Source organism: Antennarius striatus, chromosome 7 (genome assembly GCF_040054535.1).
Source record: "Antennarius striatus isolate MH-2024 chromosome 7, ASM4005453v1, whole genome shotgun sequence".
NCBI lineage: Eukaryota > Metazoa > Chordata > Actinopteri > Lophiiformes > Antennariidae > Antennarius > Antennarius striatus.
The window spans coordinates 14,073,500-14,100,000 of record NC_090782.1 but is presented as its reverse complement, the minus strand read 5'-3'; the positions used below and the strand labels follow the sequence as shown (position 1 = coordinate 14,100,000).

General features: G+C 39.9%; 2 protein-coding genes across 6 annotated transcripts in view; one reads left to right on the top strand and one right to left on the bottom strand.

The window, feature by feature from the left end:
- The window catches only part of slc1a7b (solute carrier family 1 member 7b), a 31,318-nt gene extending 26,215 nt beyond the window's left edge, over positions 1 to 5,103 (top strand). The window contains exons 9-11 of one of the 2 annotated variants that reach the window (XM_068318939.1): positions 4,152 to 4,286; positions 4,451 to 4,550; positions 4,843 to 5,103. In XM_068318939.1, the coding sequence (XP_068175040.1) occupies positions 4,152 to 4,286; positions 4,451 to 4,550; positions 4,843 to 5,103 (496 nt within the window). Of the gene's footprint in view, positions 1 to 4,151; positions 4,287 to 4,450; positions 4,556 to 4,841 lie in introns of both variants that reach the window. The other variant, XM_068318938.1, reaches the window with a different exon arrangement.
- podn (podocan) overlaps positions 1 to 26,158 on the bottom strand; it is a 26,458-nt gene extending 300 nt beyond the window's left edge. The window contains exons 1-13 of one of the 4 annotated variants that reach the window (XR_011036705.1): positions 26,048 to 26,158; positions 21,076 to 21,357; positions 20,828 to 20,921; positions 18,667 to 18,731; positions 16,774 to 16,883; positions 16,528 to 16,684; positions 16,304 to 16,419; positions 15,977 to 16,190; positions 14,996 to 15,439; positions 14,135 to 14,283; positions 8,603 to 8,770; positions 4,419 to 4,528; positions 1,608 to 1,623 (exon numbers count right to left, since the gene is read on the bottom strand). Coding sequence is in view for 3 of the 4 variants with exons in the window: in XM_068318936.1 (XP_068175037.1) it covers positions 8,614 to 8,770; positions 14,135 to 14,283; positions 14,996 to 15,439; positions 15,977 to 16,190; positions 16,304 to 16,419; positions 16,528 to 16,684; positions 16,774 to 16,883; positions 18,667 to 18,731; positions 20,828 to 20,921; positions 21,076 to 21,339 (1,770 nt within the window). In the remaining variant the exon portion in view is untranslated. Of the gene's footprint in view, positions 1,624 to 4,406; positions 4,529 to 7,103; positions 8,771 to 14,134; positions 14,284 to 14,995; positions 15,440 to 15,976; positions 16,191 to 16,303; positions 16,420 to 16,527; positions 16,685 to 16,773; positions 16,884 to 18,666; positions 18,732 to 20,827; positions 20,922 to 21,075; positions 21,358 to 26,047 lie in introns of those variants that run through there. The other 3 variants (XM_068318936.1, XM_068318937.1, XM_068318935.1) reach the window with 3 other exon arrangements.
- Positions 26,159 to 26,501: the final 343 nt, after the last annotated feature.

Sequence of the window (26,501 nt, the reverse complement as noted above, 5' to 3'; positions counted from 1 at the left end):
CCATCATATCCCTGTCATGCCACTATTTGACCCCGGGCCCTATTCCCCATCCCCCATTTACCATCTCTCCCCACCATGTGGTAATAAGTGGTGGGATCATCCTATCTTCTGGATCTGAACCAGTTATAAAAAGTACCACAATACATACTTGACTACACACTGTATTCATTCAGCAGACAGTTATGATGACAACCTGATTGAATTATTACAAGTTTGTGATTTTGGACTGTTAGTAAGATGAACTGTTTGTCAGTCGTCCTTTATTCAATTTCAATGTACAATCACTATTCGAGGTCATTTAAATGTCATTCCTACTAAAAGTACTATTCCTTAAGACTTACCAGAAACAGGAAAAGATATTGAAATAAACATCAATTGAATAACATACGGGTACAGATCGTTTTAAGTTGTTCTCGATTACACGTCGGTTTTCAAAGAAAATAAAAAATAAAAATCAGGTTTACTTCATTTCGCTCAACTTCATACCACAAAAATTAAGATAGTCAGTTGTCAGTAGGGCTCTTTTGAGGTAGGGTGGGGGTGTCTGATCCCTGTGCGTTGAGCCAGTTTTGTCCAACACTGGCGGTTTTGTGCCAGCCGCTCTGCGTCGTCCACAGCGACTCCTTGTCGTCGGAGGTTGCCCGCAATTACATTGAGCCATTGGGTGCGGGGTTTCTCTCGAGGTCGTTTCCAGCCTGCAGTCATCAGGTCAAACTGGAGAACGGCTCTTGTTGGATGACCAGGAAGACCTGACCTACAAATACTGGAATCGCAAAATCACTAGAAAACCGTTATAAGCACTTAATATCATGTTACTGTGTGACAAATCAGAATAAAGACAATATATTAACATACATACGTATAGATAGAGATAGATAGATATATACTTTAATGATCGCAAGGGAAATTCAGGTGACATCTGCTCACAAGAGATACAATAAATACAATAAATACACACATGACAGAAAGTATAAGTAACATTATATACATGCTGTTACATAATTATAACAAAAGGAAAAGAATAGCCTAAAATAAAAGGAAGGAAGCATAGGCACATGGGAGAAGAAGAGAAGAAAGAGCATTGGGTGTAGATGAAGTGTGATGAGTAACACGTGGATGAACCGAGCTGTGAACTGACTAAGGACCCCCACAAAGTGTCCCACAGTGCATCCACAGTGCGTCCCAGGCCCCCCACTTCTATCCCTTCTCACCCGACCTTGATGACCCTGCGGCTTCAGACCCCCTCCTCCTGAGAGAGTGGTTGTGCCCCCTGATGGCACGAGGCACAAAGGAGGTCCTGAGTCTCTCAGTGGAGGAGCTTGGTGACAGCAGTCTGCCACTGAAGGAGCTCCTCTGCTGGGTGAAGGTGGTGTGCAGGGGGTGGGTGGTGTTACCCAGGATCGACCTAAACCTGGACATAGTCCTCCTCTCTAGGACAGTCTGTATCGAGTCCAGATCCTGACCGATCACAGAGCTAGCCCTCCGGATGAGCCTGTGGAGTCTCTCTGTGTCCCGTTTCCTGGCACCACCATAGTATAGTTCCGATATTTATCGTAAAGCGTCACTCGTAATTCATGTGATTGTTTTGAATTCAGATTAGTTTGTAGTTCTTTTGCTCCTTACCTTTAGAGTGAAGAAAGAGAAGAAGGAACAAGTAAGAGGAGGAGTTATTGCTGGTGAGAGTCAAAGTAGTCATTAGAGACAGTGACCACCACGGTCACCGCTATCTTCACTAGCCTTTGTTTTATCAGCCATGATAAACAGCAAAGCATCCAGGGTACAAAGCCTGATGCTCTCAAATGGTCACAGAAACAACAGACAAAAAGAGGGGGAGATGAGTATTGGAGCTGTGTGAACGCAATGGTGCTGCTCGGCAGGAGTTGTGGCAGAAAGGGGGACTGGAGAACAATAGTCGGATATGGCGGCGTGTCTTTGTTCATATCTACGAATGCTAGTCAGCTGGATGTTTGTATCTTGATAATTACATGTATAGATTTCACTTTCCAGATGATCCGTCCATTTATCCATCTATCAATCCATCCATCCATCCATCCACCCATCTAACCATCCATCCTCACATCAAAAAGTGGGTGACACTAAGCAGGGTGTTCTCGGGATCCACACTGCTACATAGCAGTGTGTGGCAATGATCTGGATCAGAGCTACACACTGAAAGTTCCTCACAAACTGTGAATTCAGCTAGCATTTGGCTAACTAGTTAGTGCTGATTCAGTCAGGTGTGTACGCGTGTGTGTGTGTATGTGTGTGTCTGCCTGAGGCTATCCCCAGCATCACAGCGAACACATAATCAGTTGCATATTAATTACTAATTCAGAACAATTGTCTGTTTTTTGGTGAATGAAAGCAGCTCTAGCTCTTGTAAGTGATTGGAGAGCTGCGTGTATCCACAAACACACACACACACACACACACGAGAATACAAGAGAGAATACATACTTCATTAGTTTGCGGTAGCTTAGCTCCTGTGTTATCTACGATCTGTCATTGTCCATCACGATTTTCGGAAAACCAACTTTAACAATCACAATTCAGCACTTTCAAGCTGGATGTAATTATCTCACCGGTTGGTCTGATCATGTTTACACAATAAGCTACGATTCTTTGTTCAGCAAAGACTGAGGAGCATGAGAAAGCAGAGAAACGCTTAGCGCCGAAAAATGAACCGTTTTGTCATGAAAAACAGGAGTGGAAAACAAAAGAAGAATCAGAGTGAAATACGTAGCAGTGAAGTTGCTGAAAGTTAAAAAAGCTCCAGACGATGGCGATCATTCGATCTGTAATGCAGGCGTGTTCCAATGGAGCAAGTAAACAAATCAGGGCTTGAAATTGCGCCCATTTTGATTGCATGTGCGCCTAAATTTTTATCAGGGCGACTATTAAATATATTTGGGAGGGAAAAAAATCTGGTGCGCCTTTTTTGTGAGACCACACTCCTGCAGTACTGCCAGGAAACAATGACAGCACAGCTGCGGCTGCTCTCCTGGGCGAGGGAGAGAGGCGCACGGAACAGAGATGGACAAAGCGTCTCTATCGCTCCGTCACTGCCTTGCTTTTGGGTCGGTGCTCCTAAAGTCTTTGCTGGTGCTACTAACTTCTAAATTTGGGAGCACCAGTGCTGTCGAGAAAAAAAGTTAATTTCGAGCCCTGCAAATGCATGTGAACCGCGGGGGAGGGCAGTGTTAATTGGTCAGCTGAGAGGGGGAAGGGAGATTGGGAACGCTCAGAGGGGGGAGAGGTCAAGATAGGGAGCTGAAAGCTACGTCCTATTAAAACAGACCGTTAGGGGGCAGAGGAGAATTTATCAACATTCAGTCAAAGATATTGAGGACCATGGATCACTTTGGGGCAAGACAACGACATTTCAAATACAGTGTATTTGGACATCTGGCAGCTGAATGACATGAATTAAAAAATGCATATTATGGGACCTTTAAAAAATGTATTTTAAAGGTATTTTAGAGGCAAACATGGCATGTTAGTTTGATAAGGAACCTATTGATGGAGTAGCAGCATTAATTCATTCATTATCTTCCGCGTTACCCGCCGGAGAGGGTCATGTTGAGCTGGAGCCAATCCCAGCTGGCATAGGGCGTGAGGCGGGGGAAACTCCGAGCACAACGCCAGTGCACCGCGGAGCCACACACAAAGACAGCCAAACTCAAAAATTCCACAGACAGGGAAGAATCAGAACGTCAGGACGAACCAGCAGAGAGTTCAGACAGCACCTCACTTAAAAAGCCTCATGGAAGTTAGTTCAGGTGTGAAAATCAGTTACGGGTGTGCGGATAAGTCTCAGGTGTGGAGCCGTGGCTCCACCCACAAGCCTGGCCCCTCTCTCTACCACACACCAGCACTGCCACGCCGAACCATGAAGGAAGTTCTTTTTTATCTGTGTACCTGTTGAAAAATCTTTTCACTGATTACGGACAGAGCTATAACAAAATATTGCTTTTTTTATTTAATCATTTAATAATTTACACTCTTGGTTCAATAGGCTATGTGTCTGAAGTCCCACAGGACTGATAATGGTCAATAGCCATAATTTCTCCATTGTTACATGAATTCATTTTGTAATGTTTTTATTTATTAACTGACATTTGGATTATTTTTGTAATCATAAATCTATCCAGCATCACAGCCACCGCAGCCAGTATTGGAGCCGCAGGGATACCACAAGCCGGACTGGTCACTATGGTGATTGTGCTAACATCTGTTGGGTTGCCTACTGATGACATCACCCTCATTATTGCAGTAGACTGGGCTTTGTAAGTAGTATATGTGTTTACACCCGTCATTTTATGATACTGTTCTGAATTATTCAAGCCACATGGGTTAAAACTCGAGACCTGTCCTCTTCATTTTTTTTCAAAAAAAGAAATATTTTTGGTCGCACTCACTCAGATTCCCTCCAAATTTTTTGCGTCTCTAGAGACAGATTCCGTACCATGGTGAATGTGATGGGGGATGCTTTGGCCACGGGCATCATGGCACACATCTGCAGGAAAGACTTCATGAAAGAGGGAGATGGAGTAAGTTTTAATTGTGACCACAGTCCTGAAAGATATGTTAACTTATCACCCTAGCTATATTAAACATAGTCACTGTTGATTATGAATGATGATGCTTTAGACCACCATCATTTCCAGAGCAGAGTAGTACATGGAGTCATTTGGTTTGAAGCCACACTATCAGAAGGCAGCAGAAAGTGGATTCAGTTCCTTCTTTTGGAAGTGTTTTACTTTACTTTTCGATATTACCCATTCTATTGACACTAACACCCTCTATCCCTGCCCCTACCCCAATACATCTATTTGCCTCCAGGTGCCTTTAATTTGTGAGACCAAGCCCGCAGTGGACTCCCCACCTCTTATGAACTGTCACAATAACAATGGCAACTATCGGGTCCCTTCTGCAGGGATTAAACACAAACTTGTCCCGTCTGATGTGGCCCGGCTAATGCAACTGGAGGAGGGTGTCCGACCACCATTAGAGAGGAAGAGACCGCCGATTCCCCCAAGACATCTCAAGAAGAGCAAAGAACATTGCAGTATTGACATGAATGGCATTGAAACCAATGTATAGCTTCCTTACGCGGATTGATGTGTTGTCTGTGTTGATATGTGGACCTGAAGAACTTCACAGATGGAAGCACACCACAGCTCACCTGTCAGGTTTTAAATTTGGCAAACTCGTTTGTGATGAGAAATCCTGAAAACTACAGCGATAAACTGTCGGTTGCTGGTCAAAGGAGTGAAACCCTTTCTGTAAGACTGGACAAGCATCACACTGACAGTGGAGCTCATGACACTCAAAGGACAACAGTTGGATTTTATTCACAGAACTCTCTGATGCGGAAAGCATGAGCGCACACATACAGTACACTCCTGCACATTGAACACAAGTGCGAGTAATTGCATGTGCATTTCTATTTGATACCTATATTTTATATAACTTTTTTGTCTATGTGCAACATGTTGATTATATAAGTAGTTATATTTTATATTACTGAAAGCAACTTTTGTTGTATTAAACAAGACAGAAAGGCAAGAAAGACTTGCGAGAATTTGGCTGGATAATGAGAAGGCAATGAAAAATGCCCTCATCTTTAACTTTGCCTTAAAAACCTGGTGGCATTAGGCTCATGATCATGTTAGCATGTTCATACATGGTCCAATTAGAGATTTGAATGGTTTTAAGTATTCTAAATGTATCAGGAGCACTTGGTTTTGTCCTGGCACTTGAATGCCCGTTGGTAATTTCACCATGAACAAGAAGCACTTCCGTTGTTGGCTGAGTGGTTTGTTTCACTGTTTTTCCACATCAAACATACATCAAACAATATCTCAAGATTGTGTATTTGCCACTAAAAACATCCAATTCTGTTTTAAATGCAAGACTCCTGAGACCATGTGGGTGAGAGACACAGATGTCAAAATCCAGTCATTTTAGTAGGCATGTTCATTCGTGAAAAGAATAGTTTGGCCAGATAGCCTTGACATTTTGCACTTAGGAAACATCGTCCTTGTGTATGATTCTGGTATGTGAAGGTTCTCTCTTCATGCATAAACCAAAAAATGTTTTGTGCTTCCCAGGTTTGCTTCCTACAGATGCTGTGCACTAGTATTTCCACCACATACAGAGATGACAAAGTATTTAGGATCAGTCCATGTCTGACAAATATAAACCTCAATGTTCAAGGTGGCCTACATTTACACATTTCTGCCATCATCAAGGAGGGCAGGTTTGTTTATTGGTTGGTTGGTTGGTTGGTTGGTTGGTTGGTTGGTTGGTTGGTTAGATATTAAGCAGAATTTTAAGAAAAAACAAAACTACTCAATGGAATTGCATTAAAACCTTGGTGGGAGGTCCGGCCTTGAGCCTGAGTGGACCCCATTAAATTTTAACATGGGTCCAGCTTTTTTGTTTTGTTTAACTTTGTTTAATATCTGTGGCAGGACTGTGAGTTTGGCTTTGGATAAACTGTGTTTGGATTAAAGGGAACGCCTGGGCCTTGGCTCCTCTAGCGTCATACCAGTTTACACTTTACATTTTTAATGATGGTCTAAGGTTGATTTTGACAATTTAGCAGTAACATTAACTGACTAATTCATGGTCCTACCCAAGATCTGTGTACTCTTGGTCACAATAAACCCATAATGGGACCCTGACCAACATCCGATTTTTCTGTCCACTTGTCCAGTAGTCTGAGCCTGCTGAAAAATCAACATACACAGGCAAAGGCTTCAGGTGAGTGATTTGCATGTTGGTGTGGTACAGTCATTCCACTTATACCACAGTAGCACTCACATTAGCTCTAGCTACCTTGCATCACATTTCAGCTAGAGCTGTACATGAATTTTATTTCGTTTTCCAGGAACTCCAGCTGAGTCCTCCCCACCCCCTTGATGTTCTCAAATATCAGCTTTGGTTTCATTTTACAATTGACGATTGTAATTTTGGCACAATCATTTAATCACTGATGGCTTCTGCAGCATGAAAAAGGGGCAGTTTACTGCAGTAAAATTCTTGTTTTATGGTCTCTATTATGCTTTCAATCCATGAAAAAGTGGATTTGAGTCAAATGAAAAGAACAAATCATATTTTAATATTTTTTTTCCTTTTTTTACAGAATCATGTGGTTCATACATTTAGACAGTTGACATGAAGTTGTGGGAGTACCTGCTGAAATATTGATCAGATATTGAATGTTAGGAAATGCACAGTTTACTTCTGTGTTTAATGAGTGTATACTATGTGACAATACTACTGTATGTGAATGTGACACTGTATTCATAACAATAGTGACAAAGATAGTGATGAGTATTCTTACTGCCATATATAAATATTTGCCATCTTTAAAAAGAGAAATAGGAATAGACTGAAGTAGCATGGAAACCAGCTTCTGTTACAATTGCTTCTATGTTTAGAAAAAATCTAATTCACAAGCAAGAGCATAACATGATAATTATTATGATATCCACAATCATTCACACTACTGTATTGTAAAATAACAACTTTTTTTTTTGAGTATAAAAAGAATCCTCACCCATCTCCCTATCACTATATGGGTGAGGAGATAAATAAATGATTTTTCATTTTAGGTTGAGTCTTTAAGTTACAGTCTCTAGGTTGAGATCTCTTTTACCAGTCCAAGAATTGTGCTTGAAATGATGTGACCATAGTCTGAATGGACTGTTTCTCTGGGTCAAAGCCAACAACACTGTGAACTCAAACATGATCAGATATACAGTAGATGCTTCATGTATTCTTTATCTTGTGAATCTCTTGTCCACTTATATTTTATTTGTTTTTCAAATTTAAACATGAAAAAGGCCTCTCATTTAAAGGGAGTCTCAGTTAGACAAAGCAGTTATAGCAAATAGCTAATGATAAAAAAAATTAGACCATGAATTGTACATATTTATTTAACAGATGTTTTAACATGTATCTTGAATGTCTCTCCTAAGTGTGGTTTTTTTTTTTCATCATCATAAATTGAATTTTTCAGGTTAACGGATTTGAAAAATCAGTTCTTTGTTATTTTCTTCTTGCTAAGATTTAATATGAATAGTAGAAAAAAAGTAAGATGAACTGATAATGAAGCTGAATTTCAGCCCTATTAGATACTGCATCGTACTGCAGAGTTTCATTCAATATTTAAAGACTGAAAAGATGAATGCCTCCGAAGTTCACTGCTTATCCTCACAAATTGTTTTTATGTATTTCCAACAAGTTTCGACTCACAGAAGTGAGCAGGTATAAATCATAAAGATGGAGACAGTGTGCTTGGGCTTTTGGTTTGAAACATTTGCATGAATTTAAATGGATGTCTATGAATGGATTTTTAAAATAAAGCACAAAAACAAAGCCATGGCTGCTACATGTCAAAAACAAATATTAGCTCAGATTTAAAGATATGTAATCCTAACCAGCCCAAAAAATGGAAACTAAACATCCGGTATCCTGCACCAGAAAAAATTAACTCAGCCCAACTCAGTAATAAACCCAGAAAATGACATTGAAGGGTTCATTCTCATTGAACAAACAAATCTGTCTTTGACACAGCACAAAGTCAGTTTACTTCTGAATGTCTTATGTTTCCTCCTCCGTCATTTTGTCACCATCCAGCCCCTGTCCTGGAAGAGGAGCATTCCCATGAGGGTTTCCTGTGCCGATGTCCAGCACTTGTAAGTTGGACAGGTGCGCAAAGGAGCTCTCGTCCACAGATTGAACAGACAGGCGGTTAAATCTAAAGAAGGGGACAGAAGTCAGTCTGTGTTACATTGGTCTTAATCAGAAATAGTCAAAAACCCAACACCCAACAAGAGGGTGAACAGACAGCCAACGACAGTGAAGAATCACATCTGTCAGAGGATCAGCTCATCTCCACAATGGGATCATCCATAATATGGGACCCACTTTTGAACACATGCACGATTATGAACAGCAGTCACGCTAGTGTGTGTCAGTCACGGGCAGTGACATGTATCTAGTGTTTAGATAAATCTAGTGTAATTTGTAGTACTGTGTGAGTGTGAACATTTCAAGGTTGTTGGATCAGCAAATGTAGGAATACCATCAACTAGAAAGAGACGTCTGATATTTACTGATATTTAGCTGAATTATATTGGCTCTAGTTTTAAACACTCCATTTCTGAAGGACTACTAATATTGGAAAAATATATGAAATCTTTTTAATTATTTTTGAAATGAAATATCTGTTCAAGAAGCAAAACCAAATTGCCCTTTTGGACAAAAGGCAATTTGTCCAAAATCAACAGTTGGCTAAATCTTGCATCTATAACTGAGTAGATTGTCTCTTTTAGCTATTTCATCAAGACTTACTATCCCCACTCTCCTCTGTCAACATCATGTGTCGAGGCCTTAATAAAAAACATATGCAGTAGAACCGTGAGATACGAGTTTAATCCATAAATCAAACAACATTTCCCCATTTAAGACAACTAAAATCATTTTAATATATCCCAGCCTTGTAAAAAAAAACCCAAACACACTATATTATGAAGAAGAAAAAAACTATATTCATTAACTAATAGACATGCAGACTTTACCTACGTATAATTAATTATATATAATGGTGCCGCAGTGAGTCGCTCTGTTGCTGTACAACAAGGCGGTTCCTGGATTACGTCTCCGTCTGTGTGTAGTTAGCATTGTATCCTTGTGTCTACGTTGGTTCTCTCCGAGCTATACAGCTTCCTCCCACCTCCAAAAAACATGTGTTTCAGATGAACTTGCTGGCTTAAAATTGCCCGTAAGTGTGATTGTGTGTGTACATGCTTGTTTATCTCTATGTGGCTCCACAGTGCACAGGCGTTGCACTCAGAGTGTACCCTGCCTCATGAGATCCATTCTCAGCTGATGTTGTATCCATCTGCCAACACATGGTAAAGACCAGGTCCGATCTCAGCTGATATTGTATCCACTCACCAATTAGCACTCACCCAAACCACGGCTCATATCTCGGATTTCACTTGTAAGTCGAATATGGACAGAGCTACAGCTCGTATCTCAAAAAACTGGTATGTAGAGTAGCTTATATAATTGGAAAGGTCTGGTCCAGAGGTCCTTGGTGAGGTTTGAAGTGTTCCCCCATACAATACTGTTTTATATGTGGATTAGTCATAAGCATAAGCTCTAAAAAACAGAGTCTGAATACTTGGTGAGCTGTCTGCGAACTGTATGGGCCTGAATTTCCCTTGGGATCATTAAAGTATATATCTATCTATCTATCTATCTATTTATAGGAGGTATTATTTGTGAAGATGACAAGCTGCTATCGGCTGTTCCTGTTGTTGAGGCTTAGTTTCTCTCCCTTCCAATCACAGCTAAAGGCTTGCACTATCAATGGTTGAAAACAGCTGAATGTCCTCTTGACAGTAGAAAACACAGACCTGGTTTCATGGCTGATAGTAATCAGACACATGTGACCTGCAAACTCACTACAGAACTACTGAATATAGTTGAATAAATATAGAGGAAAAATAACATCGTTTCTGAATCCTATACCAAACTAATCAGGGGTGTTTCTCATTTTTCTGAAAACACTTCTGCTGATCCAATCAATTGGTGAAAATGTTTCCTTGTGTTATCAGTGAATATGAATCAGTGGCCGACGTACAATACACATGCAATTCTCAACACACATAAATCCAATTTCATCCTGATGGAAGTGTTCCAGTGGAGCTAAAGTGGTTCAAGCCAAGGGTTCTCATCTGGATCGAGATTTTGGTTGGAAAAAAAAAAAGTAGCTGCAGCTGATACGAACATAAAGAGCACAGCAGCCTGGAAAGGATCAAAGCTGTGGACATGAGCAATAACACAGTGCTGTTGAGGTCAGATGGGAAACCACAGAGAATGAAATAATTATTGATAAAATCATAAACCATACTGCATAAAACAAAGTGGAAAATTCACTATACGCAAAATAGTTAGAGACGAGAGAGAGATTAGAAAGTTTTTTTCCAGCAGTTGACCAGCCCTCAGTGTAATTTACATAAGATTTAACAGTTTAAACTATATTGAAAATTTTTTTAAAAAGTAGAGTTTTAACATTTACATCAATTTTGTTGTAAAACTACTGACAGCAGTATGCTTAGTAAGCCTGACACAACTTGTGGGTTTTTTTCCACATCGGTTTCGATGTGGAGTAATCAAATGTAATATAACATGTTAGTGAGCCTCTGTTGTGTGGTTATGGGATTTCTCATGACTGTGGGATACCTGCAGTGCAAATCAAAACGACAAATAGGAAATACAACGGATTAATGAGTTCAAAACAAATAGGAAATCACAGGCCTGTGCGTCCAATCAGCAACAACCTTTGTTCACAGCAGTTGCTTAACTTCTTCAGGAAAAGATAATTGCATAATTTGTATCTTGCTGTTATGATTTCTAACTGGGTGATTTGAATTGTGGCACTTCAGTTTATATACAGTACATATGAATTAATTTCACATTTACATAGACATTACTTTACACAGTAAATTTTATGTTTCTTTGTATTGAGTTGTGTGTTTGATAAGATGCAAGATGTGCATGACTCTTATATTTATATATGAACATGCACAAAATTTCAAACTCATCTTCCCATTAGTGTATAGGCCAGTCATTCAGGTACAGTAACTCTCTTTCTCCACTGTTTGTTAGACTTTTGAGCATGTTGGCCAATTGGTCAACAGCATTATCAGCAAACTAGCAACAGTTAGTCTCATGGGGTTTGAATTTGTTTTCATTCATACAGGAAAAGGAGAGTCAGGAGGATGTGTGAGTGTGTGTGATAGCCTGGCTTGATTCATGGTTGCGTGCCAAGAGAAACCGGTCCGCAGCTGACAGACGGGTAATATAATTTTGTGGGAAATGTTCATAGGCATACAGTATCTGCAACTGTTTGAGCTCATTAAATGAGGTTATTTTGGATATTACTCAGATTATGTGAAAACTGAACACAGCTCACTCACCTTAATGTGACTTTATTACTGTGAATTGTGCAGACCAAAGGTGGCCTATTAGCCCCAACAGGGAGCACTTTAACATAACGTTACAAGAATAATTACAGATATGCTATTGCTAATGTTTTGGGGAGTAGGAACAGTTTAAAGTGAGTGTTTACACATTTATTCATCCTGCAATGAGATTTAAGAGGCCAGCGTGTCTAATTACTGCCGAAACCGTTGTGGTAGTTGAAAGTGGACTAGTCTTTTATTTCTGGACACGGATACTTGGGTGAAACCCCTCTTTGTCACTCACAGCAAGACAAACATAACGTTCTTTCATGAGAAGAAAATGGATTTTTGTAAAACTTTTTTTTTTTTGCGAATTGGTTAAGCAAAGGAGTATGCAAAGATGTCTGAAACACTTCCAAATGGAAAAGAAAGACATAACCAGGGTGAAATGTTAGAACAGATCACTCTTTGAGCTTCAACAGCCACAGGAAGGGCTGAAGTGTTACCACAGGATGTAAGGATGCATTAGAGATGAGGGGTGTGTTCTAGGTTTAGCCTCAAACCATTCCCAGGAGTCACTGTGTCATTTATTTCTTTGTTTAATCAGAACACAAATTGCTGCAAAACAACTGTTTCAAACTCACTGAACTTTAAGTAAATGTTATTTGCTGAATGATCAGATTATTCAAAAATCTGATTATTGTGGGAGTGCATGTCAATTAAATTTGATGAATGGTATAGCAGGTCCCTCTCTCCACGCTCAAGGATGTTTGTGATAATAATATGATAATGAAAGGTGATCATGAAAACTGACAATGAAAACTATACAATAATAACGATAATAATCTGACTCTATAGTTAGAGTCAGATTCAAGAAAACGTTTAGAATGTATCCGTGGATATACCTGTCTGTGAATGCTTCGAGACAGTGTGCAGATTAGAAGGAACCTTCTGTTATGTCGCTATTCAGTGATATTTGGCAGTCTGTTCACCAGAAGAAAAAGCCATTGTTCACCCTGGAAGATGAAGAGTGGGATTTTATAACAATCCTCGTGGCCAAGGGAAAGGTAAATGCATCAGATGTGATCTCTGGAGGAGCAGATATGTCATGAAAATTAAAGTAATTTGCCGTCACGATTGGAGAACTTTACAGTGAGAAAAAGAAAAGAGAAGGCAAAAGATTGGGTGAAGAAATAAATGGGAAGTTGTGGTCAGCAAGAAATGGAGGCTAGCCCATTAGTACAATATCAGTCATTAGTAGCATGCTTGATAATATTAGTCCAAAAGGTTCAAATGTTTACTGTTGCTTGGGAGCAGCATCGGGAGTTTGTCACTCGATCACCAACTTGAAGTCATTCTAAAATACTGATGTAATCATCCAGTTACGCTCAAAAATCAAACATTCAAAGACACTGAGGTGGCTCCAGTCATCCTTGAGTAGGTCAAGAGATGCAAGACTACACCTGTAAAAATGTTCTAACAACGATGTTTTGGATTGAACATTAGGACCAATCTTTGTTCCATACCAGTTTCTTCCGTATTGGTCTGGAGGTCTGAAGAAAGACCGAACTGGACCAAATCTCCTGTTGTGTGAACCTGGCTTGATTCAACCAATGACTGAGTTTGAAGGGGAGTCCTGGAGAGTTTCTATTATTCTTAGCAAACATGGAAAGAGGAGAAGCACTGAAAATCTGTTTGGGCAACTAGTCCAACATTGAAGAGACATAACTTTTCAACGGGCAGCTGTGAGCAGTTTGAAGATTTCACTATCAGACCATAATATCCTTAAAAGATTCAGCAAATGTGAAGAAATTTCTGCATGTAAGTGAACTGTGCTTTGCATTGCATGTAGTGAAGCCGCGCATCGTGAAGCGCGAACAAGTGAGGGTTTACTTTAACCTAATGTGCCAATTTTAAATATCCAAACGCAACAATATTCCTCTTGAAGCACATAAAATGGATGTTGAACAAGATCAATTTAAGGATTTCTGCAAGTCTTTCGAAACTACCGCAAAGCATCAATGCTTGGGCAAACAGTCATGGAAAATAATTTGTGCCTTCTGAATGGGAAGTCAGTTCCCAGCAATGTGAGTGAGCTGAAAAACTAAAATTTCTTGTTTTGTAAGAAAATGATGATGGTCCCTTACCGAAGGTAGATGCCCTTGATGTTTGGTGTACCTTCAAAAGCTGAGGCAGGTACAGTAGATATGCGGTTACTTTGCAGGTAAAGGTATTCCAAAGACTCAGGCAGGTCAGACGGGATGTGTGAGAGCTGGTTGCCAGACAGGTCTAGAGTCTAAAATAATAACACGGAGAATGAACACAATCAAGCATTTAAAGAATTTTTTGTAGCAAATTCATATCAGAAGAAAACATTTACATGGAAACATACTATGCACATCTAGTACATACAACATGTGTGCTAGGCAATATGAATGTGAATGATGTCAATGACAATATCAAGGATCAGAAAAAAATTCACATCTTGATTTGAGCTGAACATCCGGAATTCTTTAGACACCATGTTGTGGAAGCCTATGACAGTTGAGTTTCACCAGATCTCACAAAGCCAGCACAACCTTGTTTACCATGCAAGATCTGATTTAAAAACAAAGGCTGTCAGAAGTGCCCGTGATAATATTAATGAAAGATTCAGAAATGAAAGTGTTGATTCACTTAGATGAACTTAACAAGTGAATTTTACTCACCTATTATCATTACATAAAAGTTTACTATAAGTTAAGAGTCATGTTGGTGCTTGTACTGTCTTGCCAGTAACCCAACTGAGGACAGTCTGGGTCAATTAATGTTTAAAGTGTACAGCAATGGCCAGCAAAGATCCAGCAACACTCAGCCGGCTGGACGACCATGTAACTTCATCCTTCGGATTGATAGCCACTCAGCTGTTCAGTCACAAACAGCCACTTTTGTCAAACTGCCATAGAAACAACCCAAAAACCACAATGAAAGGGTAGAAATGACTTGATCTGTTCCTACTGCTCACTCACTGTGAGAGCACTGAGCTCCATCCAGGCTCCTTGGTAAATAGAATTCAGTTTGAGCTGGTTGTTGCTCAAGATGATCTTTTGTAAGTTCTTCATTGCTGACAACGCGCCGTCTGGAATAGAATTTAGCTGGTTGTTCTTGATTTCAAGCACACGCAAACTGCGAGGAAGACCAACAGGCAATGAGTGTAGGCTATTCCCAGAGAGATCTAAGGTTTCAAGCATGCGCAGCTTCCTGAAGGCCTCGTGGTGGACCTTGGGGCTGGTCAGTTTGTTGTAGCTGAGGTTGAGCTCAGTCAGAGTGTACAGTAAGGCAAGGTCATTGCGGCCAATTTCGGAAATCAAGTTGTGTAGTATCATCAGGGTCTTGGCTCGCCGAGGCAAGCTCCTGGGAACCCGTTCAAGCAAGTTGTTGTACAAGTGGAGAGTGTGCAGCTTCTTAAGGCCCTGGTGAGAATATGAAATGAAACAAACTTTATTTGTCCCCTGTAGGGGACATTATGTTTCCCCTTGATCACATTAGTCACACACACACACACACACACACACACACACACACACACACACACACACACACACACACACACACACACACACACACACAGACACACAGACACACACACACACACACACACACACACACGTGTGTGTGTATATACATATATATATTGTATTTTATATATATACAGTATATATTTATATATATACACACACATACATATACAGTATATACATATATACACATATACATACACACATATATATACAGTGTGTATATACATATATATATATATGTATGTGTATATATATATATATATATATATATATATATATATATACATAAAAACCAATATTTAATTCACTGTTACAAAAATATCTCGAATTAAATCTCTTCCAACCTGCCCTGACCATTTTAAAATACTTAATTCTACATACTCTATATTACAAAGACAATACAGAAGAATAGGAAGAAGAATAGAATACCTGGAATGCAGCCGGGTGAATGGATCGTGATCGAAGCTTGTTATTATGAAGGAGGAGATACTCAAGGTTTCTGACAGAACTAAGAGTGTCTCCCGGGATACTACGAATAGAGTTCTTTTCCAGATGTAACAGCACCAGATTGCGAGGCAAGCCCTTTGGGACAACACTCAGGTTGTTATTGGATAAGTCCAAACACTCCAGGCTGTTAAGCTGGCTGCCAAGAGAAGAGGAAGTCATAAAGACATGCATTTTAATTCAGGCTGTTTTTTTTCTCTTGCAACACAGTCAGCATGTTATAATATGTTAACTTCTTGGGATTTAGTCTACCTGAAAGTCTCGTTATCCATGCCCTCATTGCTGAGGTGGTTATTCTGGAGATACAGCTCTCTGAGGTTTGGCAAGTTGTCAAAAGCCCCCGGTGGAATTTGCTCTAACTTGTTACTCTGTAACAGGAGCAGGCCTTATGTGGTTATGTGATTCATGAATAAAAAAAGATAAAGATGTACAGGAATGTACCGCACATACAAAACCAATCTAAGTTTGTGCTGGACCTTCAGATGTAGTCGGTAAAGGGTGGACGGCAGGTGGCCTGGGACAATCTGCAGGAAGTTGCTGGACATCGTGAGGATCTCCAGGTTGTCAGAGCCATTAAACATATGATAAGGAAGGCTTGCATCAGTCAGCTTGTTGTTATGGAGATACACAGACCTGGAGGCCATAGTTATGGGAAATTGCCATGTGAATTGATATAATTTCAGTAACAAGTACTAAATTTACAGAAGCTGGCAGATGCTTACTTTAGATTTGGTTTCTGGCCAAACGTATATGGGTAGATATTTGTAAGCTGATTAGCAGCAAAATCAGCACTGACCAATGAGGGTGGTAAGACCCTTGGTGCAGAGGTGAGCTGCAAGTACAAGAGTGACAAGACACTGGAGTTTGTGATTTTTCTCTAACAGAAAAATTCTTAAATATGACCTGTAATGAGCAAATGCTTATATACTGAATAACACAACATTGCAAAAATATATTCAGGGTCACGTCTCTGCTTTTTGCAGATGATGTAGTCCTATTAACTTCACGATCTCTATCTGCAATTGGTAGTGATTGCTGCCTGCTGAGTGTGAGCATCTCCAACATTTGTTTCCAGGTTAGGGATGAGTTGTTTGCCCAAGTGGATGAATACAAGTATCTTTGGGGTGTTGTTCGTGAATGAATTAAAAGAACGGAGCAATGCATACAAAGCAAGATTCTCAAACTGCTGAGCTGTCTATGTTCCTCCGCTGAACTTTGGGTAATGACTGAAAGAACATGCAACTGAAATGAGCTTCCTCCACTGGGTCCACTATCAGAGATATGGTAAGGAGCTCATCCATTTTTGAGGAGCTTAGAGAGGAACCACTGCTCTTCCACATTTAATGAAGTTGGTTTCAGTGCTTCAGACATTTGGTCAGGATGTCCCCCGGATACCTCCCTGTGGAGGAATTCCAGATATGTTCTCTTGAGAGGACACCCAGTGATAAACCCAGAAAACTGTGGAGGGATTACATGTCTCAGCTAACTTGGGATGGTCTTGGTGAACCCCCTAGGAGAAGTGAGTGAATGAGTGAATGAGTGAATGAGTGAATGAGTGAATGAATGAATGAATGAATGAATGAATGAATGAATGAATGAATGAATGAATGAAAACATGACTTGATGTATTCTCTCGATCCACAATGACAAAAATTGGCTTACAGTTTAATCCTCTCGGTTACTTATTTATGCTTCAGTTTCAAAGCCCCTGTTCATTCTGAACAATAACGTCTTTTGCTGTTAAGATTCAAATGTTGCATAGAAACAGAAGAAATTATTTTTCTAAAAACTGTCACTGTGAGCGTGTCCATATCGTAATGTTTTGAGAATAATATTGGCATTTGGCTTAAAGCACTGCTGTGTTTAGTCTTGTGGATCAGGTCAGATTGCTGCAGACACATAGGTTTTCTTATATATACTGTATATTATCTTATATTATCACTGACTTATTTGCTGGGTAATTTTAATTAAAAGTATTTTTTTATCATTGACAGATATTTCAAAGGCAATTACTCTCTTGTGAATTCAGATAATTGCTCTGATTCATCCATTCTGTCCTCTCAAACCGTTTGTACATTTTGCGATTGTTAAAAGAAAAGTTTTCTTAATTTTGGCCTTTCCTACGAGAAAAAATATTATCTGCAGAGAATAGCAGAGAATATAGACATCCCAGAAGTAGCGGTGAGATTAGATGTTCATTTAGAGCTCTCTCCTTTATAGCATGGTTTATGGATTAAAGCAGCATGGGTGTCTTTGAGGCTTAGTGAGCACTTAAAAATCCCCCATTCTTTTCATATCCCATTTGCCTATTCATCTCTGTGAAGGCACAAACAAATCTGTCCATCCTCTTTCTCTTGCTGTGTTTCCAACAGGGTCAGTAACATTTTACTTCTGACCAGCTGGCACAGCCATACTGGAAGTGATTACAAGCATAAGCTCACACAGTGTATGAGAGGAGACCGCCACCCCTCTCTGCTAGTGACAGTATGCCTGGGAATCACAATACAGTACAATGACTGTCAGAGACACACTAAAAGCCTGTCATGGCATCATACAAGGACAATCTGGATTAGCAGTGAAAAAGAAACCACGTGAATGTTAGGTGTATGACTCACTTTGTTATTTGCCAAGTATAAATACGCCAGCTGTTCAAGCATCTCAAAACCTTCATCTTCAAGGCCTGGGAAGAGAAAACCCATCACAAGCATATAAACAAGCTGATAGTGTGTAGAATTCATCAAACATTCAGGGCTAAATGACACAAACTGGAGAGGGGAGAACATAAATCCACTGTAACCTTTAAAAATAAAATAGAAATGTAATACCAGACGGTTGGGGAGCCTGTAGATGAATAGACAAGAGGAACAAGAGATGGACACATGTCAATTTTGATTGGTCAGCCAGTCAGAGGTCTGAGAGCCATCACAACTTCTCACTCATTATCATAAATTCAGTTATTCATTCATTTTCCCACTTGCTTCATCCGCTTGTGCAGGTCACGGGGAGCTGCAGTCTAATCCAGCTGGCATAGGGCGTGAGGCGGGACAAACTCCGGGTGCAGTGCCAGTGCACCACGGAGCTACACAGAAGACATACTGTACAAACACGCACACACACTCACTCACTCCTACGGGCAATTTGGAAAAGCCAACCTGGAGAGAACCCACGCAGACACGGGGAGAACAAGCAAACTCCGCACAGAGCGGGACTCGAACCCGGACCTGCCTTGTTGTGCGACAACAGCGCTACCCACTGCGCCACTGTGCCGCCCTCACTATCATACAGTTTAATGATAACAAATTTAAAGAAATAAAGTTAAAACTCAAGGCGAGAATTGAAATCACATCATCTCAATGAGTCACCCAAAATTTCTTTAAGTGCCTGTTTCAACAACTCTGCATAACATCTGAGAATTTGCTTAGTCAGACAAGGCTAGTGTCCCAGCATAAGAAATAAGTTTAAATTATGTTGCCTCACTTTTGTGGAACTGAATCAACTGAAGATTATTGATCAACTAAAGCTTGGTGTAAATTTAATGATTCAGACTTGTTCCTGATACTTAAAGGACATACTGTATTATTAAGCGTGATGGTGAATCTGTGGTGTAACGAGTGCTACACTGTCTGGCTCACAGAACAGAACAGAACAGAACAGAACAGAACAGAACAGAACAGAACAGAACAGAGCAGAACAGAACAGAACAGAACAGAACAGAACAGAACAGAACAGAGCAGAACAGAATGACTCTGACAACATCCGAATCCATAGGTATATCTTCATCCATACGTTTTCTGAAATCAGAGTACAGTAGAACCTCGAGATATAAGGTTAATCCACTCAGTGACTGAGCTCTTAATCAAACAACAAAAACATGGACGGTGTGAAGGCTACTATCTCAATGAAGTTGTATGTTGAGCAGCTTGTATCACGAGGGACTACTGTTCTCTAACTACTGATCACATACTATTTCCTCAGCATAATGAGTGTTACTATTGAAAATGAATGTGACAGATGTAGTTTAGAACTCTGAACAACACTATTTTTTTAATGATAGGAAGAAGCTTTTAGTTGTCAGTAAGCTGGCCAAGAGCAAGAAGTGATCAATTGAGTGCAGACTTCCTTGGATCTCAGAATTTATTTTTATTTTTTTTAAATCCCTTTAAAATGTCAACTTGTCAGCAGACACTTATTTTTATGCACTCACTGCAGCCAATTTCAACATATGGAATTATCTGATATAAAGTGTTTTCCCCAGGGTTACTGGAGTTTTGCTGGTCTATTAGAAGCACAAATACAACACTAATTTACTATAATTTGTACCCAACATTCGCTCACTGAGGCCACAGCTGGGCAGGAAAGCAAAAGCTATCTCTTCATGTTCACAATGATGGCTCTCAGCCATCCCTCTAACAGAAACAACACCGGATGAGCCAGTGATAGAAAGCAGTGATATCATATTTACCATTTAAAATAGGTTTTGTATAAACTACAAATTGCAGACGCGCAAATGGAACGTAGCATTGACTTTGAAAAGAAAAAAGGAATAAAGCGCAGGAAAAGATGTTTTTTGCACAACATGGCCCCATGAATTTCCTGCCACCTGGATGTGTACTGGCTGGGAGAACAAACAGATGTTGCAAAAACTGGGCAACAGTAAGCAGAAAAAAACTGCATCTACCACAGTTGGATGTAGTCTACATACTGTCAAATTTGTCTGAAATTAATATTGCGCCCCAAGTTTTGGCTGTGTGTTCAGATTAGTTTTATAGTGTTTACCATCTGTGGTGAGCCAGTTGTTCTGCAGATTCAGAGTTTGAAGCTGATGCAGATGAGAAATATGATCCACTGTTATTGTCTCAATTTTGTTGTTCTGGAAAAGCAACAAACAGACAAACACACATGAGATGTCTGTGAGGATAACACACATGAGAGTTTTGACATATCTATTCCTTAATTTCAGAGTGACAAATGTGAAAAATTTCAGAGAAAATGTGGATGTGTGTCCTTCTTAACGTCCCACATACCTGTAGAGAGAGCTGGCGGGTTTCGTCAGACAGCTCAGCAGGAAACTCTGTGAGGTCAACTCCAGCACAGTCCACCGCCCCCTCCGCTGTGCAGCTGCACTCTTGCGGACATTCAGTAAGGTCAGGTTTCTTCCCCATTGTTGTGACATTTATCTCCTCCTCATCCTCTTGCTCTGTTTCAAGAGAGGCCTTGCAACACACCAACACCAAGGCCAAGAGCAGTACAATCAAAGTCTGCAGGACGGAAGGCTTGAGAGAGGCCATGTCCACTGCTTACTTCTCCTGTGGCACAAGAACAGATAAGTTAAACACATCAGGCCACATTTCTATTTTTCACATATTTTTTCCTTCTTTGTCATGTCCTAAAATATTTGTTGTGTCTTGCAAAAATTGTAGCTACAGTTCCCTCAACTATTATCAATTGTGATTTTTTTGTGTGTGTCTTTTTGTGCCTGTATGAAAATTATGTCCAAATAGAGACTAACCCCAACAGGCAGAACCCATTGCGCCACTGTGCCTACAACTACTCAATACTACAAAACTTTAGAATTATTTCAATGTGAAATTGCAAAGATTTGGGTTTCACTCAGTGTTAGAAAACAGGAAATCTTGTCAAAGTCTGTTTTTCATGTTGTTGTTTTTTCACATTTTATTTAGATGTGTTGAGCATGTACTGATCTATGATATGAGTAGACGTTAAATTTAACACACGGAGCAAAGTTGAGAGGTGTTTTATCTGTCGTCACCATAGTTGACAGATTCTGCAGTAACATCACTCCATTTAAAATGGACAAGTTTCTGCAGTGACACAGTGCAGTGCTTTTTTAGGGGCGGCAGAGGCTCAGTGGTAGAGCGGGCGGTCTTCCAACATTCTAAGATCGGCGGTTCGATTCCCGCTGTCGCCCAAAAACACCCAGAGTGTGAGCTGACAGTGGAAGGTGTCAGCTCACCTCCGGAGCACTGCCGAGGCATCCTTGAGCAAGGCGGCGTCCCCATTCACAAGTTGTTCATTTGGGGCGCACCAAGAAGAAGCTGTTCGCCACTCTATCTCCCATTGCATGCTTACAGGCCCCCTTGTGTGTGCTTGTGTGTATTACAGGGGCCTGTACACACTAATATATATTATATATATACAGTATACTGTATATATGAATGCATATTATTAACAAAGATACTAGAGTGTGCCATCTTAATTTACCTTCCAGGATCATAATAAGTATATAATTTGTTTTTTTTAATTTACAAAGTAACGTCACTGTATTGAGACAGACAGGATTCGATAGTGACATCACTGCATTTGAAGCGGACAGAATACTGTAGTGTCGTCAGTGCATTTAAAATGGACAGAATTCTGCATTGACTTCACTGCATTCAAAACCAACAGGATTCTGTAGAGATATCGCAACATTTAAAAAGGGCAGGATTTTGCCGAGACATTCACTGCATTTGAAAGAGACAGGATTCTGTAAGGTCATTACTGCATTTACAATGAACTGGATTATGCAGTGACATGACTGTATTTACAGTGATGTCACTATAAATGCAGTGACATCACTGACATCACTGCATTTATAGCAGATAATAATCTTCTGGGACATCACTGCATTAAAACAGACAAGATTGTAAAATGACATCTTTGCATTTATACCAGACAGGATTCTGCAGTGACATCACTTGTGTTGCCACACAGCAAGGCGTTTCTATGTTCGTCCCCCTCTGTGCAGAGTTTGTACGTTCTTGCCATGTCTGTGTAGGTTTTCTCCGGCTTCCCCTCACTTCCAAAAATATGCCCTTCACGTGAACTAGCCGGTCTCACATTGTCCGTAGGTGTGACGGTGGGTGTGCGTGTTTGATGTCCTTCATGTGGTTCCATGGTGCACTGGCGTCACGCCCAGATTGTATCCTGCCTTACACTCTCAGTCGGCTGGGATTGGAGCAACCTCGCGACACACGGTAGCAGAAAAAAGTGGGTACTGAAGATAATGCAAGAAAAAGCCATGACATCACTACATTTACAAATGAACAGGGCTCTGTAATGTCATCCCTGCATTTAAAACAGACAGGATTCTGCAGAGACACCACTGCATTTAAAACAGACTTGATTCTGTAATGACATCACTGCATTTTAAATGGACAGGATTCTGCAGTGACATCAACTCATTTAAAAGGGACAGGACACTGCTCTGAAGTCACTCCATTTAAAACCAAACTGGATTCTGTAGTGACATCACTACATTTAAAAAAAGACAGGATTCTTCAGCTACATCACTCTATGGGCTGAGGAATACAGTGATCCCTCATTAATTGCGGTTAATGCATTCCAGGACCACCCGCAAATAACAAAATTCCGTTGTATTGCAACAAACTATTTGTTTTATTATTTACGGTAATTTAAACGTTTATTAACCTTCCCCATACTGATATGGTATGGGGCATTAGCGATCACAGGTAGCCTATTAACCTAATATACACTTATAACATCAGTGAAGTCTTTATTAATACTTCAAATTTGCTGCCACTTAGCCAAAGGCGTTTTCAGGGATGGCCTTGCTTTTTCTCAGTAACACAGTAAAACCACATTCTGCTTGTACAACAGCAGCTTGGCTCCATGAAATTGACCTGCCTGCAATCAATCAATCAAAACGTTTGGAGCACTATAATAGCTATTAAAAAATTTTTATCACAATAAACAGCAGAGACCACAGTATGTTAAGCAGCTGATATCCTACATAAGGGAAAAAAGAAAAGATTTCATTTTCAAATAAGTCAGTCTCCTCAGTTCCAAAATGCTTTCAGAATGCTGTTAAGAGAACATGTGATGCAACATGTGATGTGTGGTAAACGTGTCCCTGTCCCAAATTTTAAAAAATGATTTGCTGCCATCAATTTCTTAATGAGGATGCAATTTTTAAAACAATTATACAACAGCTAAAATGGTATTTAATATGGTAGTTTGTTTTTAATAAAACAGATCACAGAGATCAATGATCACAGAAAACAATAGATATTATTTAATAAGATTTCAATAGAAATAACGCGCATGCCTTTTTGTATTATGCAAACGGCATTCGTAATGTCGGTGCGTTTGTCAATAAAACGGGTATGTGTTTGGACTCTTCTGCGAATTTTATTTGTAGGGCCTGTCCTCCGGGGGGTCATTATGATGAAGACAGACTTATCCTCTTGAATCCACATTCTTCAGATATTTGGCCTAGTTATTTGCATATTTTGTGACTCTATTTACATGACATGTCCATCGTGGGAGAGAAGTCCCTGTTCTGAGGCTCTTCCTGAGGTGTCTAACATTTTGTCCCCATCGAATTGGATTCTGTTAACTAAGGGGCCTCGTGTATTACACAGACTGTAAAGCCCACATCCAATCCAATCCACTTTATTTACATTGTGAAGTCTGATTTTGTAATCTATGAATGAACTTTATTTAGTCATGAAAGGATGACTCAAGCTTACAGTATAAATTATCACTGCACTGACACATCTGTAGTACTGATGGAATTTTTTCATCACATTTTGATGCATAGGGTCATGTTACCCCAGAATGTCTCACCATCCACTGATACTTTAGTTGATTTGAATCATTTAAAAGTACGCATCAGTCTTCTGCCTGCATTCATATGTATGAGAAGTGAATTATATACAGCATTTAATTTCAAGGCCTTGCAGTCTACCAGTAATGGTGCATCACTGCTGTTCCATTTCCAGGTCATTAAGAGCCATTTTTGCATTTATACTCTGAGACATCAACAAAAGATGTCCGGTGTGCTTAGGCTGGAGCTTTATTCCTCCTTTACTCCTCACCAACTATAATTGGATCTAATGAAGAGATGAGAATCACATGTCACCCTGCACATGTTGCTTTCCAACAAAAGGAAAATAAACCTTTATAAAAAATAACAATTTGTAAGAATTTCTGGTATAAAACTTCTGGTATAAATGAAATCAAACAAATATTTACACCTTAGTACAGGCACTCATTTATACCTTTGACATCATGCTCTATTATTACACAGTATTTTAGTATTGTTTACTTCCAAAGCAGATGGAAAATCTACAGCTGATCAATGTTACATTTTCCTGATAAATCTAATTCTCAATGACAGCTTAACAGTTTTGCTAACAAAAGCAGTTGTGGATAATCTATTCATATCTATATGTTACAGACTCAGAATTCTGTAATGTCATGTATTGTCCTGTCCTACCTTATCCTATCCAATCCCATCCCATACCATCCATCCTATCCTATCCTATCCTGTCCTGTCCTGTCCTGTCCTGTCCTCTCCTCTCCTCTCCTCTCCTCTCCTCTCCTCTCCTCTCCTCTCCTCTCCTCTCCTCTCCTCTCCTCTCCTCTCCTATCCTATCCTATCCTATCCTATGCTATCCTATCCTATCCTATCCTATGCTATCCTATCCTATGCTATCCTATCCTATCCTATGCTATGCTATCCTATCCTATCCTATCCTATCCTATCCTATGCTATCCTATCTTATGCTATCTTATCCTATCTTATCCTATCCTACCCTATCCTATCCTATCCTATCCTATCCTATCCTATCCTATCCTATCCTATCCTATCATATCCTACCCTACCTAGCAATGCACCTTTTCTACCAAATTAAGAGATATGCACCCAAACAAAATCCAGTCAGCAGCATGCATATACCAGAATGAACATAACCTATTTTTAAGATCTGGAACCAGTCAGAATTAAACTTCATACCAAACAGGAGTCAGAAGGGAGACTAACACTCTTGTGTTACCCAATCTGGCTCTGAAGCAGCTTTACTGGACTATTAAGGAGTTTGGATTGTATAGAATACACATGCCAGAATTGCCATGCATGGATGAATGATGCTGACATTTAAAGCTCAGTTTAAGCTCTGAATAGTAGCACAACCACCTGTAAACATGCAACAGGAAAGTCTACAAAAGCATTGTTCTGCTCCACTACTTTACCTCTTCAACCGATCTTTGCTGAAAGTCTGAAGTCCAATTTTAAAGCAGGCTGTCCCATAGCAGGCGAGCAGTCACACAACCACACCAGATACCCTCCAGATGTGAAAACAGTGAGAAAGGAAGGGGAACAGGAGAGAGTGAAGGGAAGGGAGTGAGTAAGCGAGAGAGCTCTGACCTGAACCAGAGCCAAAAAAACAAATTCTTTTGGTTTTTCTCACATTTATTCCCAAGATTAAATATTTTTTCCTCTAAATGTGGTGGGTCTTTAAAGTTTGACAAAGTTTGTTGGATTCCACAAACTTGAGCCACTGATGTGCAGGAGATCGCTGATAAAATACGTTATCATTGTCGAAAAATGCAACATGTCCTGAGACAACGTGCATTTGCATAAAATGAGTTTCCCTAAATACTCCAGTCATACATAATAAAGTGGAAGAGTAGCTTGCCAAGAAAG